The following is an 18149-nucleotide window of genomic DNA, read 5'->3' as shown; positions in this document are numbered from 1 at the left end:
GCCGAGTCTGTTTGGGGCATGGCCACAGCTGAGGCTGCCTCCCAATCAGCCCTGCCTAAGGCTCCCAGCCTTGGCCCTCTCCAAGGGCTGGCTTTTAACCCTTTTGGGCCAGGAGCGGGTGACCACCCCGCTACAGTTGTACACGCTCGTGCTCCATACGTTACATTTCCTCACCCTCGTGTCCCACCCCGACACCAAATGGCGGGACTATCTTCCACCTAAAGAGGGTGAGGAGCCCTGGTGGGCCAGCCTTTATTCCACCTTGGTCCCACGGCCCGCCAGGGACATTAGTTGGTGGCTCCTTCATGGAGCCGTGAGCACGGGCATGCACCTGGCGTGGTTCACCCCTACACCTGAGGCCTGTCCCTTTTGTGGCGTGAGGGAGAACCTGGCGCATGCCTATCTTGAATGCGCCAGATTGCAGCCCCTATTCCGGCTCCTCCAGAACCTCTTGTTGAGGTTCTGGCTGCACTTTTCCCCACACTTGTTCCTCTTCGCACACCCTATCCGTGGCCCCATGAAGTCGCGAGACCTCCTCGTCAACCTCCTTCTGGCTGTGGCCAAAGTCTCCATTTACAATACCAGGAGGAGGATGTTGGACGAGGGGGTGCTCTGCGACTGCGGGGCCTATTTCCGTTCCTCCCTAGTTTCATGTATCCGGGCAGAGTTCCACTAGGCAGCGTCCGCTGGCTCCCTCGACAGCTTTGAGGAGCAGTGGGCGCTGTCCGGGGTTCTCTGCTTGGTGTCCTCATCCGGTATCCTCATTTTGAACCTTTGACCCTCACTCCGGTCCCCGTTTTTCATTAGTTGTCCCCCGTAATCAGTTGGTCCCTGGGTCCAGTGGTCCCTCCCACTAGGATGGGGGAGGGGCCTTTAGCAGTGTGTAGGCTTGCACCCACTTCCCGGGTTTTCCAATAAGACCCCGCTACAGTGCTATATTGCAAAGTGACTAAAGGAAAGAGAAAAGGAAGGGAAGAGTACATGATGTAGCCCTGACTGAAAAAGAACCTTTTCTATTTCAACCTTTCATGTTCATTGGTCATTTCGGGGAATTTAATACCTGAGACAGTTTGGATGTAACTGAAGTTGGAGCTTTCTACTGAAATCTCTAACCCTGAATGTGGCTGCCATACTCACTCTAGAGATGAGTGTGAGTCCCAAAATCTGCATACATATTTAGTCCTGAATATACAGGGCGAGATTCTTAGCTGGTATAAATCAGCATAGCTCTGTTTACTTCAGTACAGCTACACCAATGTATATAAACTAAAACTCTGGTCCATAAACATAAACAATTATCTTGATAAGAATTTGCCTTATTAAGGCTTGCCAAACTCATTTTCACTTAATCTTTTACACTCAGCGGACAACATTTTCTCATAATGGGTTGTTTAACCTAAAAAGAAATCACATACGTATTTGCTTGTCAAGTTGAGTGGAAAAACAAAGCAGTTACTCCAGATTCATACTGTTGTTACTGACAAAAAAAATCAAGTTCGGTATGTTCGGGTTGGGCCAGGGTGTATTGATAAAACATTTGTCACAGTAACTGTGCCACACAGATTTTCCATTTAACCGAAAATTCTCTGATTTCAAAATTTGGTTTCATTCTGACTCAGAACGGAAGGTCAAATTTAGAAATTTCCTGCAAAACAAAATTTTCAAAAAAAATCACTTCAGGTCAGTCAAAACATTTTGTTTTGATAAAATCAAAATATTTCGTTTTAATTTTGACTCTTTCTATTTCATTTTTTTAACGACTTAAAAGAAATTGAAATAGGTCATTTTGATGCACAAAATCAAAACATCACAAAAATGTCCAGATAGAACACTCTGACATCACAACCCTTTGTTTTGATTTTTTTTTCCTGAACAAAATTTTGTCAGCCAACGTATTCCTGTGGAAAGTTTCAATTTCAAGGAATTGACATTTCCGATTCAAAAATTTTCATCCGGCTGTAATTATTAGGAAACAACATGATTTAATTATCATGTAATTAATGCAGATTACAGTAGGGTTTACTCAACCAAATCCCCTGCTAATGTAAAGTGGCATAGCTACACTGAAGACAAATCTGCCCAGAGCTGTGCTAGGCACTTCACAGCAGTAGTCTGAGGTGATGCAAGGAGGAAGGTGGAAGGATGAATGGAGTTTATAGCAGTAAGATTACATGGTTTCTCAACAGGCTAGCACTCAACATGGTGGGGTAGAATTGTGGTTTTGGGGGGGAGTGGAGTAAGGTTATATATAAAATAAGTACATACCTATGCTGATTCATTCCATGCAGACATCAAAACAGACATCTACATTTACTATGTAATCTTGAAATAGGCTAAAGTGTCATGCAGAATTTCACAAACTAAACTATGGGCCATTGATCTTATTGGGAACTCTGGGTCACAAACGGATGGCACAATCCTTATTTCTATTTATGTATACTGTTTACATGTAAATCCACACTATGAGAATCATAGTACTGGGCCTTTATGTATAATTTATGAACATGCAATGGTATGTAACCAAACACGCGTAACTGCTCATCAACATGAGTAAAGGTTACATAATCTGACCCATAATCATTAAATGCTGTTACATGACCATAATGTGTGTATATACATGTATGTAAAGTTCCTCATATTGGTAAATAGGGTGTATATATAAACAAATATCTGAATTGTGCCATCCACTTTTAAGCCAAACTCCCCAAAGAGATTGTCAAGGCTGATTCCCCACGATGGCACTTCGAGTGCAGACGGTTGGGGCCCGCAAGGATTCTAATAATTAATACTGGCCACTCCAGGTTTGTATTAAACTCCCAAGATTACAGCTTTTCTCTGACCTTGGATGGGTGGATGCTGCAACACCCAAGTGCAAAAACCTTTGAGAACCCAGGAAGGCGCACTTGGGAATTCCAGCCTGTGGGGTTCCCTCAAGCCCTTTCACACACACCCCTCCAGGGAAGAGCTGAGAAAGAAAACAAAGGAAATCAGCTGTTGCCACCAGCTAATTAAACAACATATGCACAAACCTCTTAGCACACATAACGCCAATCCTGTTCTTAAAAAAGGTAAATTTTATTAAAAACAAAAAGAAAGAAAATACATTTGGAATTTAGGCTTTTTGGTAGGTAAAAAAAAAACAATTACAATAACGAAGGATCAGGATAGCTTCTTGAGGTCCAGTTTAAAGGTTACACACAAAACAAAAGCACATAGGGTTAGCACAGAGGAGTCCACAAGCCATAAAGAAATAAAAGAGAGAAACCTAATTGTGTCTTCCTAGACATTTCCTGAACTACTTACATATCTGGGGTTTCAAATGAGTAGTTTCTAGGTATGAGCTGATTTTCATACCTGGCCCAAAGCTTTTTACAGCATAGTTCCAGCCCTGTCTCTGCTCTCCGGGAGAACAACACAGACAGATGAAGGGGAAGTTTTTTCATAGAATCATAGAATATCAGAGTTGGAAGGGACCTCAGGAGGTCATCTAGTCCAACCCCCTGCTCAAAGCAGGACCAATCCCCAATTAAATCATCCCAGCCAGGGCTTTGTCAAGCCTGACCTTAAAAACTTCTAAGGAAGGAGATTCTACCACCTCCCTAGGTAACGCATTCCAGTGTTTCACCACCCTCCTAGTGAAAAAGTTTTTCCTAATATCCCCCAATTTTTCCCCAATTTTAAAAAATTCTAGCCTTCCCATTGGCCATTTTGATCAGGTGCCCACTCCCTTCCTTTTACCTATGCAGGGAGACGTAGAATGATAGACTTTAAGGTCAGAAGGGACCATTATGATTGTCTAGTCTGACCTCCTGCACAACACGGGCCACAGAATCTCACCCACCCACTCCTGTAACAAACCGCTCACCTGTGTCTGAGCTATTGAAGTCCTCAAATCATGGTTTAAAGACTTCAAGGTGCAGAGAATCCTCCAGCAAGTGATCTGTGCCCCACGCTGCAGAGGAAGGCAAAAAAACCTCAGGGCCTCTGTCAATCTGCTCGGAAGAAATATTCCTTCCCGACCCCAAATATGGCGACCAGCTAAACCCTGAGCATGTGGGCAAGACTCACTAGCCAGACACCCAGGAAAGAATTCTCTGTAGTAACTCAGATCCCACCCCATCTAACATCCCATCACAGGCCATTGGGAATATTTACCGCAAATAGTCAAAGATCAATTAATTGCCAAAATTAGGCTATCCCATCATACCGTCCCCTCCATAAACTTATCAAGCTTAGTCTTGAAGCCAGATATGTCTTTTGCCCCCACTGCTCCCCTTGGAAGGCTGTTCCAGAACTTCACTCCTGTGATGGTTAGAAACCCTTTATAGGTAAAGCAAGTAGAGAACAACCACCAAGGGGGATTTATAGCTAACTGGCTGGCTGGGTGTCCATAAAAGGGAGCTACCCCACACCTTTCATTTATCACTGAGGAATTTTGCCTTGTTAACTAACGTTATGTTAATACGAAGTACCTAGCACAAGGGGTGATGTGCTTCGCTCGGTTTTGGGAGGTTGAAATTATCTAATAAAAGTAAGAGTGAGCCAGATCCTGGGCAGGTATAAATTGGTGTTGCTCTACTGAATTCAGATGAGAGTGCTTGCATGAGTAAATGCTCCAACACAGGAAGGGTTGCACAATGCACTGTTTCTGTGAGAACGTGCTCACCCAGAAAAGTGAGGATGCACAATCTATCCCTATATGGATGGGTCTCTGTCTCAGATGATAGTTGAAAACAAACATAGCAGGATTAATATTAATTTCTTAGTGTTTTTGTGGTAGCTGAATTAAAAGACATTATTCTCTTGCAAGAGTAATAGCTCACGGTAACAATGGTTACAGGTCTCTACTCAGTGCCAGGCTGGACTTATAGTGTTTTTGCTTCTCTGTTGCCATAGGCTTTCATGGCTCATCTAGCACACAGTTCCAATCCTGTGCCCATTGATTTCCGTAGCAGCAGGATTTAGACTGTCAATTTTGCAGCTCTTGAACTGCAGCATTCTTCTGCCAAGTAGTAAAGAATGGAAGCATATTTTGGCTTCACAAAAAACCTGTCCAAAATGTATACTAAAATATTAGGAAATTGCCCTCCCACTCTTTAATGAGTCATTGGGAAGATGAAAGCAATTACTAAAGGTCGCAGAGTTCCCAAGGGTTTGATATTCTTGAACCTCGGAACTTCTAAGAAATGTTACATTATGCCTTCTGACTTATTCAGACCCTAGTGAATGCAGGCTACAGTGACATTTATGTGGGTGTGCTTACCTCAATCTCTTGCCTTCAGATGGCAAATTACAATGGCATAAGGGCTACTATTTTCACAATGCAGGAGGCACATGTAAAATTAAATTGCATAAATGTACCGTAGTTGTATGCAGTGTTGGTGTAGCTGTGTTGGTCCCAGGATATTAGCGAGACAAGGTGGGTGAGGTAATATCTTTATTGGACCAACTTCTGTTGGTGAGAGAGACAAGAGACAGAAGTTGGTCCAATAAAGATATTACCTTACCCACCTTGTCTCTATAAATGTACCGTTCAGTTCTAATATCTGTTAATAAACAAGGACTATGGGGCATATGTTCCCAGGGCTTGCGTAGCTACTTCCTACAAAACCTACGTGAAAAGTCTGTGCGCTCGCCAAAAAAACCTCCTGTGTGCTGGGTTGCCAGACCCAAAATATGGTAACGTGCGTAAGGTCGCAGCAAGGATTGACAGATCCCACTCTTTAAAAGTAGGGATCTAATTACATCCCCTCTTCAGATGGCCTTGGTTTTGTAGACTGAGTGTGCTTACAGCTCCACTGCCCTGTTCTAACAATCCCCTTCCTAGAGGGAGCCCAGATCCGAGGATACAAATGCTGGTAATAATATTGACTTGATTGTTTTGTGAGGTGTTGATTTGTTTGGCTGTTTGTTGTTCGTGTTTATTCTTGATGTGTATTATTTGAGTTGAAAGGCTCTTGTTATATGTTTGTGTTAGGGGAGGTCTAGCCATTTATTCTCTTTTTAAAATAAAATACAAGGCCAATCCTAAATAACAAGCTTCTCACAATCACCTTGTATGTAGTTTTTTATCTTCTCTTGTAATCCCTTTTTCTTCTACTTCTTTCATTCTTTCTCATGTTCTCGCTGTTACAACCATTCATTTCTAGCAGTTGTTAGTCTTTTCAGTTTTCTAAATCTTTCTTTGATTACGTAAGCGGAATGTCTTTCTTCATGTCTGTAGCGTCCTTAGAGCCACATTGCCACAAGGTTGCCATCCCTCAGGATTTTATGTTGTGATATTTGGTGTTTTTTGGAAAGCCCCAGTGTTGGGAGACCTGTGATTACACAAGCATCTTGGCTTTCATTTAAAAAAAAAAGTTTTTTCTAGCCCTCATAATTGCAGGGAAAACCTGAAAACCACAAACCCTAAAGGCTCGAAAACCAGAATACAAATAGAGCACCCAAAATGTTTCCATCATCTTTCGATTTTTAAGCCCTTCTCGTTACTTTTGAGCTCTTGGTGTTGTCAGTAGTGCATTGTGGATACTCGAACTCATGTTGAATATTGCGTGACCCCACAAGCAGTCTCACTGAAGTCAGTGGGACTTCTTTTGGGGTGAAGGTATTACTCAGTGAGACGAGGGGATCATCATGTGATCCTTAACATTTAGGGCCAGATACTCAGCTAGTGTCCATGGATCTATGCTGATTGACACTAGTTGAGGATAAAACCCTGAATTTTGAATAGTCATAATCTGCATGCTTCATTGTGTGTAGAAATTTTTTTTACCCTGTTCAGTTCTGTTGATAGAGCAGAACTGCAAAGAAGGAGAAAGACTGTCTTAGTTTCCATTTCACTCTCGAATCCCTGGTTCTCTTTTCAGTTTCTCGCTTACCTTATCTCCCTTTAGTTAAATGTCCTCTCTTCTCCATCTTTCTTTAATTACATCTAAAGTCTAGAGCTCCTCTTCCCATTCTAAATCTTATTGCCGTTATCAGTCTGATAAACATGAATGCAACTCTTCCATATATTTCATTAGTTTTGTTCTTGCCCATATTTGAGTGTCTCTCAGACATTAAGTCAACAGAGAGACTCCACATCGCGTCCTTATTTTGCTGTATTCAGAGTCAAGCTCGCTACCAGCCCTGCACACGCAGCTATTTAATAGAGCACTGCAATTAGCTTCATTTGTTTCAGATGCTTTTCTTCCTGTCTCCTCCGTTGAGTCTGCCCTTAGTTTTGATACATTCCAAATGGGACTTCCACAGAACAGGCGCTAGAGTGGTTCCTAAGAACAGCTTGAAAAAATAAATAACTTGTATTTTTTTATCTTTCTTACATCAGAACGAGGGGGGAAAAAAGCTTTTTTAATTAACAAAGAATAGTCTGGCTGTCTGCACCAAAATTGTTATGCTGCATTCTGAGATGCATTTACAGTGGTATGCAAATATGGCATAAAATAAATTGCAGAAGAAATAAAAACGTATGTGAGGCATTCTTGCACTGATCTGACATCTCTGGGGTCTGGAAGAAAATTCTGCGCAAGGATGGACAAAATATGAAGAGAATGTAGAAATGTTACAGTAAGACCTAGGGTCAGATTCTCAACCGGTGTAAATCAGCATTGCTTTGTTGAAGTCAGTGAAGCTGTGCTGACTTACACCAGTTGAGGATCGGGTCCCATCCCAGCCTGGGGATCAGTCATGCTGGGTGCTGGAGAACAAAACACAATCCACACTGCACTCTTTGTGCACTGTGGATGATGCTCATGCTTTGGTAGAGGGCCCATTGCTAGATCCTACATGACAAGAAGGTGTCATGCAAGTGAGCTTCCGCAGCACCTTTGCACTGGGAGTGGGTGAGTCCCACAGCAGCTTCAAAACCCACCTGGATGATCTAGAAGAGGAGCTGCTCCACCTAGACCTGAACAGATTCAGTAACTAGGAACCTTCACGTGAGGGGCACCAAGGAGCAGCATCCACTCTTCAGGCCTGTCAGCTGGGGTATTAGCCATGACAGCATTGTATGCTGTCACAGAGGGACTGTGCTTCACTGCTGTGGCCTGCCTGGGTGTTTGGGGGATGGTTCTATTATCTTCAATCCCCATTTCATTTCCATGTCCTAAGTCTCTTCATGCTTGGGTGGGGGTTGGAATCGAACACATAAGCCCCTGGGATGCCAAAAGGCCTTTCTGCTCCCAGCAGAGGTGTATGCATGGATCTGATCCAATCACTATGCACCTCATTTGTGATGGTATGTCAGACGGAGCAAGGGACGGGAGAGCGTGGGAGCAGTGTGGTCTGTCTGGGAGTGGATCTTCAGTCTGGAATTGAAGTGGTGCACAGTGGCCATTTTGTTAAGAATCAGATACTCCTGAACACTGGTTCGGATAACGGTACAGGCAGCCATCTGTGAAAAGGATAGGAACTGGTGTTGTCAGGTGAATATTTTTTCCACAGGATACAAGTGTATTTCTCTCACTATTTTTTTTGTTTGTTTGTTTTTTGTTTTGACTGGCTCAGGATCTGGCCTACAAAAAATGAAAAAGAAACCAATTGACAGCTACTATAGTACAGGTCACAGAGAAAACCTGTATTTTCTCTTGGGAATTTGCTTTTGCTTTTCGAGGTATAGTGGCTTTATACTGTACATGGATTTCAAATTCTCTGAGCATCAACGCAGGAATTATTTAAGATAAAAATTCTGTTAAAGTAGTGTTGCTCTGTGGCTAGTGTGGTCTGATTCTTGCTTTAGCACTGTTTATACCTGTAATTGAACAGATTTATGCTAATGTGGACTATTAGTCCTCATCAAGGTGTAAATGAGGCAGACAATAGTAAGAGGGGCTTTAATATTTTTAAGCAATGTCCTGTCAAATCAGAGTTATTTGCCCGAATCTCACAGGATAGTTTGTGTTGCTACTTGGGAAATATGTGCTCGGTGCTTGCAAAGAGCGTACAAGTGGAGATAAATCTCTCTTCAAGCACTGTTCTTTCCACAGTAGCTATGTCCATATGTGATGGCCTTCACTTGTGGGGAGCATTGCCTAGTGGTGAGGCTTACTGCCTTCAAACTGCGGGTGGTGGTGGTGGGGGAGGGTTGGTAGGGGAGCCGAGGCCCTCCCATTCCACCAGACTCCAGCCTAGAGCCCTGTAAGGACTATCAAAGGTCTGATAGCCGATGCTGCCCTCCCTGGGCCACTTTCTACCACCCCATGGTTGCCCAAAGCTTGCTGTCTATGATTAGATGTGCAGGTGGTCAGCTCACCGCTTGGCACCTCCTTGTGGCCATGCATGGTGTGGTAGCTCCCCCTGTCTCGGGGCAGCAGCTATCTCTTCCTGTGGCTTGGCCCTCAGCCAGGTTCGGGACAGGGTATTGGGAGGGTAATAGGAGCCTGTATAAGAAAAAGACCCCAAAATCAGGACTGTCCCTATAAAATCGGGACATCTGGTCACCCTAGTTCCAACTCTCTCCCCTGCTGGAGTAGTCCATAAAGAAAACAAGAAGAATTAACGCAAATAAACTGAGTCCATATGTGGGAGGGAATGCCTCCCTCTCAGGGCATCCCTGAAGCAGGTCCTCCCTTCCCTCAGGGAGGGACCTTTGGTAGGGGAGATTCTGCCTTCCCTCAGCTTTTCTCTCAGGAGCTGCGAAGTGCACGTCTGCTCTCTTTTTTGCTCTGCCCCCAAGGGAGCTGTTCTGCATCCTTTATTTTCTCCTCCACCCTGTGCCTGCCTTGCAGGTGTGGCGGGGCAGGCCTGGCCGAGCCCAGAGCAGCCCCTTAACCCCTTGTTGCCCAGTGTGGGGTTTGCATACGTTAAGGTATTACATCCAAAACCCTCCATGATGTGCAATTATACCTACCCAGAAGCAGATAGGGAAGAGGATATTGATTCTGAGTCTGCCTGGTTTCCCCCTGCTCCAAGAGGGTGGGAGTCCTTTGTACCAACCCTAGACTTGGTGATGGGTACACTCCCCAGCACAATGGTGTGGCAGCAATGCCCTGCTCATTGTGTGTGTGTGTGGGGGGGCTAGCCATGGTTCCGTTCATTCTCCGCACCTTCTCCACCTCCCCATGCAGAGTGGGGGAGTACTGGCCCTGCAGAGGGTGCGTCTCATGCTGCACTGCTACCCATGGTATGGGTAGTTAGTGCAGAGTAATGGGGGGATACCTTACACCTCTGCATGGGTATGCAGGACTGGACACAATGAGGCCCTAGGGGAGATAAAGTTTGGCTATTGTTAAGGTGGATGACTGGGACTCAGGAGACCTAGGTTCTGTTTCTGGCTCAACCACTGGCCTGCTTGATGAGCTTGGACAAATCATGTCACTCCTGTGTGCCTCAGTTTCCCCATCTGTAAAATGGGGATAATGATACTGAACTCCTCTTTGTAGAGTGCTTTGAGATCTGATAAAAGCAAGCTGGTATTATTAGAACTGTGTTTAAAAGGTAAAATTAAAGCCTTGGAAAATACAACACAATATTCTCTGTAATTGTTTCCCTATGTAGGAGAGGTCACGTAGCACGTCGTTTTTGTTCTCTTAAGTGCAATATGTAGAAGTCATCTGAAGTGTGAGATGGTGGTCGAAAGTACATGATTTTTATTGAGTAGTAAGGAAAATAGTCGCCCTAAAATTGATGGTGCACGTTATCACTGAGTGTACAGCATCCTTCTTATTCACACACACTTTTCAAAATGTCCTGTCTACAATCATGTAGATTTTTCCACTGTGAAGTTAGGATGTTCTGTTTTTTTCTCTTTTGCAGAATGGTAGCCAGGAGCTAATTATTGTGAGACAAGGGATACATAAAAAACAATACACAGAGGTTTTGTTGAAAAATGTGAACCACAGTCGAGCGCTTGGCAACACAAGAAATAGGCTAAATAATTTTGGTTTGAAATGAGTAGCTGGAAAATCAATATATCAAACTGGTGGTGGAGGTGGGGTGGGGGGAAAAAGACCAAAGCAGATTTTCAAGGAAACAATGGGGCTATATGACAACTGTGCCGCTATTGCAGTGGGGAACTGTTACTCCTGACCGGTATGCAATGTGCAGGACAGAACCTGCACAAAGCTCACTGAAGACTGAGGGCTAACTAGCATTACTAGGGAACAAAAGCGCAGTTAGCGAAGTGTGCATTTTCAATGAATGGGTAACAATGTGTATTTCAACTTTTCCTTGTAGGAGACAGAGCTGCTAGATCTCAGCTTCGTCAGAGATGCCAGATGTGGGAAACATGCCAGAGCTCCCAAGGTAGGAACTGCTGTTGTGTACGTACCAGATGTTGCATTGATAACTTAGATAAGATGGCTTGGAAACTATATACAGCAATTAGAAAATTTGCCCAACATAATAAATATCATTTTGCTTTTTTCTTCATTTACACAGCCTGTGAAACGATGCGCTGAGATGGCTGGGCCATTGACTGTTGAGCCTGTGTGTACAATTCTGATGAATGTTTTCTTTGCAGTGAATAAACAAAAAACTGGAAACTCATGCATTATTTCTAAAGGTCCAGTCAAAATGATGGAAGCTCTTAACTTCCCTGGGGGCTGAGTGTTTAGTTTTAGTTCTCCCTTGCATTTGGTACAGGATGTTTGCCTGCTTGTTGAAGCCAATTAGTCTTTTTCATGTGACTTCAGTGGTCATTGAATCAGACCCTGTGGATCCAGTTAGGTGGGGGTTTTTTGTACCTTCCTGTTGAGCATTGCTGACAGAAATATGTTTTCTGTATTGCTGGTTTTGGACAGATAATTCACATCTAAGTGGAAAATCCCTAGTGCGCCGTTCTTGTAACTGGACTGTGCCCTAGGGAAATCCACAGAGGTTTGTAGAAGGAAAGAAAATCTCTCCAGGGCTCTGGAAATGAATATCTGCTGCTTCATGGCTGCTGCCGAAGCTTCAGGGTTGCAGCGGCCTCTGGAGTTGCAATTCCTACCCTGGCCTCAGAGGAGGAAGTGGATGATTGATTTGCAGTTGATCCTCTCCTTCCACACTCCTTTCTGCCCTTTCTGTGCTCCACCCAGCTGTGTTGCAGGATGCTTTCCCATGAGCTGCTCAGGTTTTGTCAGAATACGTTTTAGCAGCATGAATGGCAAGTCCTGTGTATTTGAACCTATCTGATGGTTATCTTCAAATGTATTTAAATCTGGTTTTCAAAGCTTTCCATATGGTGCCAGCAGCATTTGAAATGCTGAATTGTAATTGAAATGCTACAGAAGTACTTTATGACATCAACATTAATATCAAATTAGTTCTCCATGATTAATGGTTTTATGATGAATAGTAATAAAAAATTAACAAGGGCTGGAACATTATTTTTAAACTGATACCCACCTTTATATAAGGCATTCAAGTTCTTCTAGCAAAAATGTTTTTAGCTTAGATTTATGTGCAGGCATTGTTTTGGGGGCTTTTGTTTAGTAGGTTACATAAAGGCTGTTTTTGTTATTGTGTTTCACCAGCTTGAGTGCAGTGGCATTAATTGAAGGGTACCAGAAAACCAAGACTTCCGTCCTGGTGTAATGCCTCGTACCTGTATGAATCAGCCTGCCTTTCATCGCTGGTTGCGTGGGATCCTTGATTGCGTGGCGCAATAGATGCAGCACCTGCATTGGCAGTTTGACAGGGCCATGTTTACCCGGTGGAGCAAAATGCTCATTTGGGGATCAGTTATGCCTGTTATGCACAGGTCCGTGTTCTGAGCACTGTGGGCAAAGAGGTGTAATTCATGGGCGAGTGTATGTTACAGGAGACTCGGTGTGACAGAGCCACAGTAGCACCTCATGCTTTGAGATCTGGACATCACTAGTTCAACCCCAGGCCGAGAGGGTGGCCGTCAGAGAGGTATAGTGACTCCCAAAGCTACCAGATGTACAGAATCACTTCTCCACCGCTACCCTCCTTAACAGGTCGCAGGGTGCCCTGTCCATGGACCCTCTACTTCCCTACCATTAAGTACTAGTGGGAATAATCCTTGCATTCAGGTGAGGGCAAGGACTGTAATTGTGGCCAGCCCCTGCATGGAGCCTATTCAGAGGAGAAAGTTCCTTGCACTTAGCACCCATGTAAAGGCATAGCACCCATAATCTGCTCATCCTACATCATTCCTGAATGTATGGTATATAAATATTATGGTCCAGATTCTCAGCTTCTGTAAATTGGCGTAGATTCATTGAAGTTGACTTAGACCAGCTGAGGATCTGGCCGTATATGTGGTGCCAGAGGCATTCTCCGTACCAGGGACATGTGGTAAGCCTATATGAGCTGTGTCCTGGCTGTCTTAGAGACCATGTGATATTTAGGTCATGGCACAAGGTCCAACTGTTTGTATCAGAAAGAGGATTTGGATGGAAGATTCATTAAATGGGTAGAAATAACTTTTTTTCTTTGCATTCCTCTGATTTATGATAATTTGTGGTATTAAATTTGGTGACTCTGTTTCCTGCTAGTTTGAGTAAGCTCATTTAATTTTGTGTATTAATTATAAGAAAAAAGGCTTGTAGTTTGGGCCTCTGTCTTACAAGGGCCTGATCCAAAACCCATTTAAGTCAGTGGGAGTCTTTACACCACCTTCAGTGGTCTTTAGGTCAGGCTCAAAGGTGGACAGAAATAAAGTGATCATCTGTATCCAGCACTGGCTTTTCGAATGTCCTATTTGAGTTATTTATTTTTGTAGTTAAATAATAACACCAAAGATGCCTATACAAGGCACTAGGTACCCTAACGCATCATTAGTATTGCAACAAAGTCCCAGCAGCATTAAAATAATTATTTGAAATTATATTAAATTTTACACAGCCACCCAGATGTTAAAAAAAACCCTCCTTTCCACCCGTTCATTATTCCGGGATGCTCTTCCTCCACCCTCTTCTGAACCCCTATCAAACAAAAGGGGGGTTGTAAGGGATTGCGGAAGACTTTGTTACAGCCTAGCTAGGGAACTTCCGCTATCTCGGAGCTGACAGGTCAGTGTAGAACGTAGAAATCCGGCTATAACCAGCTTTAGGCCGGTTTTGTCTGCCCTGCATGGCCCTTTGCCAGGTAGCGGAAAACCCCTTTAGGAAAGTACCTAATTATATATTCATGAGCTGTTTCTGTGTACTGCTTATTATGGCTCGCTGTTTGCCCCTTCGTCGGACTCCGTCCCTGGCAGAGCTCCGGTGCGCTGGGTTCCCCGCCTCCATGACACCAACGCTTGGAGTCCCCGTTGCAGGTGTGTCACTTACCTTCATTAAAGCCAATAACTCGCTGCTTTGCTCTCGTTCTTTCGGAGCACTCCTGATAGGCCTGTGGCCTAGCACAGAACAGGGGTGTTTCTTGGGTTACCTTTAATTATTTGCCACGGTATTGTGTAAAGTCCATCTTTGGTACTAAGTGCTGGCATCTTTAAGTACAGGAAGCGAAACTGCTCATTTATAGGTCTATTTCAAACTCATCTGTGTGTATTATTTTCAACAATTGTCTTCCACCAGTCAAGAGAGCCATACTTTGTGAATTGTTTTGTATGTGTTTTGTAATCTCTAATGTGCCTTCTTAATTGTTATAAAAAGGAATATTCTTTTCCTTTGGTCATTTTTAGCCGTAGGGGGAAAATACTCAATTCCTTTTATCTTCTTGTATCGTGGGTAACGTTGCTAGTCTTCCTGTCAACCTATCTCACTCTGTCTCAAACTATCATGATATGTTTTGCTCTGATAACAATCATTAAAGCTAAGCGATGGAGTTATGTGCTGTGGAAGGCTGGTAGGGTGGGAGCAGCCTGTCCTCTGGAGAAAGGAAGTATTACGAAGGTGGTCTTTTGCATACCTGCCATGGCCACAATGTATGGTGCCTGTTACACCTCTTGGGAAGGTGTAATCTGTAAATCCCCTTATACTCCCCTGTAGTTGTGATAAAAAGGACATTTTCCTGTACACGGTCCCACAAGACATGTTCTTGCCATCCAGGTACCAATATGAACCTCATCACCATGGCATCTAAGCCTCCTCACAGTCTTTAATGTATTTTTCCTCCCATCATCCTTTGAGGCAGGGAAGTTCTACTCCCCTTTTACAGGTGGGAAACAGGCACAGGGCATGTTAAATGCCTTTCTCAGCATCACACAGGAAGTCGGCTGCAGAGCCAGGGACTGTCACAGGGAACCTCGGATCAGTCCCTGGCTCTGCAGGGGACTCTCGGATCAGTCCCTGGCCCTAGACCCTCCTTCCTCTCGCTGCGGACAGTAGCATGATGGGCGGTACTACTTCTCCCCACGTCTGCACTCCCAAGCACTGCAGCTGAGTTTTGTGGCTCTTCTCTGCTGGGGTGCCTGAGGAAAGAAGGGGCTCTTTTGCACCCACCGCTCCCCCGAGTACCCACTCAAGCATTATTTGAACCTTCATGTTTTCCTAGGATCAGCATCAGCTGCTGGGTGTGAATATACCAACTTCCTAATCCATCTCATGAATTCTCCAGAAATCTACCAAGCATTTTGTTGTCTTGCACACGTGCAATGTACTCTATCCAATGCCTTTTTGAAAGCTGGGCGGGTGAGATCCCGGCCCCACGCAAGTCAATGGCAAATCTTCTGTTGGCATCAGTGGGGCCAGCATTTTATCCAGTATCCGGAGCAACGGCTCACTGAGACTCCAACAGTGGTATTTGACCACTTGCTCAAGTAGGAGTGCTGCAGAGGAGTCTCGCCCCTGGAAAGCTCAGGGGAAGGACTGTGCTCCAGGAACAATTCCCTCCTAGTGTGCAAGGGGCCATTGTAGGTTGCACCATACTCCAGATGCACCTGGCCAACTATGACCTATGAATCTTTTGGTGCCAACTGGCAGAGGGCACAGGGCGTGCATAGAGTTTTACAGAGTTCCCCCTGGATCAGATTCTCTGGATCACTAAAAGGTGGTATGTAGGGTCTCTGCTGTCATCATAATCATTGTGGAGCGTATACATAGATAATATTTACCAAGGTATGCATCTATACTGAAAATTATGTTCTTAAGGTAAGGCAGGTCACTGGATGGTTCCTTCTAAGCAGGAAGTAACAGGCACTTCTCTCTCTGTCTGGTTATGCATGTACTGGGCATTGCATAATGAGCCTGATACCAGTTGAAAGATTGCCAACTCTACAAGAGAGGACATTGCCAGGAAGAAATAAACAGCTGGAGGGGATCCTGTTTACGAGTAAAAGCAATGGATTATGGGGGTCTATCTGGGAGAGCAGATGAAGGTCCACTCTGGGTCTTTCACCTTGGAGACCAGCTGACAGCATGGCTTGTCTCATGAGAAATGGATCACAGCCTGACTTATGTCTGAGCTACTGAAGTCCTCAAATCGTGGTTTAAAGACTTCAAGGTGCAGAGAATCCTCCAGCAAGTGACCTGTGCCCCACACTGCAGAGGAAGTCAAAAAACCCCCAGGGCCTCTGCCAATCTGCCCTGGGGGAAAATTCCTTCCTGACCCTAAATATGGCGATCAGCTGAACCCTGAGCATGTGGGCAAGACTCACCAGCCAGATACCCAGGAAAAGATTCTCTGTAGTAACTCAGATCCCACCCCATCTAACATCCCATTACAGGCTATTGGGCCTATTTATCACTAATAGTCAAAGATCCGTTAATTGCCAAAATCATGTTATCCCATCATACCATCTCCTCCATAAACTTTTCAAGCTTAGTCTTGAAGCCAGATATGTCTTTTGCCCCCACTGCTTCCCTTGGAAGGCTGTTCCAGAACTTCACTCCTCTGATGGTTAGAAACGTTCGTCTAATATCAAGTCTAAACTTCCTGATGACCAGTTTATATCCATTTGTTCTTGTGTCCACATTGGTACCGAGCTTAAATAATTCCTCTCCCTCCCTCGTATTTATCTCTCTGATATATTTATAGAGAGCAATCATATCTCCCCTCAGCCTTCTTTTGGTTAGGCTAAACAAGCCAAGCTCCTTGAGTTTCCTTTCATAAGACAGGTTTTCCATTCCTCGGATCATCCTAGTAGCCCTTCTCTGTACCTGTTCCGGTTTGAAATCATCCTTCTTAAACATGGGCGACCAGAACTGCACACAGTATTCCTGATGAGGTCTCACCAGTGCCTTGTATAATGGTACTAACACCTCCTTATCTTTACTGGAAATATGTCGCCTGATGTATCCCAAGACTCATTAGCTTTTTTCACAGCCGTATCACATTGGCGGCTCATAGTCATCCTGTGGTCAACCAATACTCCAAGGTCGTTCTCCTCCTCTGTTACTTCCAATTGATGCGTCCCCAGCTTATAACTAAAATTCTAGTTATTAATCCCTTAATGCATGACCTTACACTTCTCACTATTAAATTTCATCCTATTACTATTACTCCAGTTTACAAGGTCATCCAGATCTTCCTGTATGATATCCTGGTCCTTTCTGAATTGGTAATACCTCCCAGCTTTGTGTCATCTGCAAATTTTATTAGCACACTCCCACTTTTTGTGCTGAGGTCAGTAATAAAGATTGGTCCCAAAACCGATCCCTGAGGAACTCCACTGGTGACCTCCCTCCAGCCTGACAGTTCACCTTTCAATATGACCCGCTGTAGTCTCCCCTTTAACCAGTTTCTTATTCACCTTTCAATTTTCATATTGATCCCCATCTTTTCCAATTTAACTAATAATTCCCCATGTGGCACTGTATCAAACACCTTACTAAAATTGAGGTAAATTAGATCCACAGCGTTTCCTTTGTCTAAAAAATCTGTTACTTTCTCAAAGAAGGAGATCAGGTTGGTTTGGCATAATCTACCTTTTGTAAAACCATGTTGTATTTTGTCCCAGTTACCATTGACCTCAATGTCCTTAACTACTTTCTCCTTCAAAAATTTTTCCAAGACCTTGCATGCTGCAGATGTCAAACTAACAGGCCTGTAGTTACCCGGATCACTTTATAGGAACTATGTTAGCATTCTCTAGTCACATGGTACAACCCCTGAGTTTACAGATTCATTAAAAATTCTTGCTAATGGGCTTGCAATTTCCTGTGCCAGTTCCTTTAATATTCTCGGATGAAGATTATCTGCCCCCCCGATTTAGTCCCATTAAGCTGTTCGAGTTCGGCTTCGACCTTGGATATGGTAATATCTACCTCCATATCCTCATTCCCATTTGTCATGCTACCATTATCCCTAAGCTCCTCATTAGC

The 18149-nt window shown here is 44.0% G+C and overlaps 1 protein-coding gene across 3 annotated transcripts in view; it reads left to right on the top strand.

The window, feature by feature from the left end:
* PLCB1 (phospholipase C beta 1) overlaps positions 1-18149 on the top strand; it is a 647792-nt gene that overhangs the window by 166146 nt on the left and 463497 nt on the right. For all 3 annotated transcript variants that reach the window (XM_074949681.1, XM_074949683.1, XM_074949682.1), the window contains exon 3: positions 11173-11241. In XM_074949681.1, coding sequence (XP_074805782.1) covers positions 11173-11241 — 69 coding nt within the window. The remainder of the gene's footprint in view (positions 1-11172; positions 11242-18149) is intronic.

This window comes from Natator depressus, chromosome 3 (genome assembly GCF_965152275.1).
Source record: "Natator depressus isolate rNatDep1 chromosome 3, rNatDep2.hap1, whole genome shotgun sequence".
Lineage (NCBI taxonomy): Eukaryota > Metazoa > Chordata > Testudines > Cheloniidae > Natator > Natator depressus.
The sequence above is the reverse complement of the archived record's forward strand: the minus strand, read 5'-3'. Positions and strand labels throughout refer to the sequence as shown.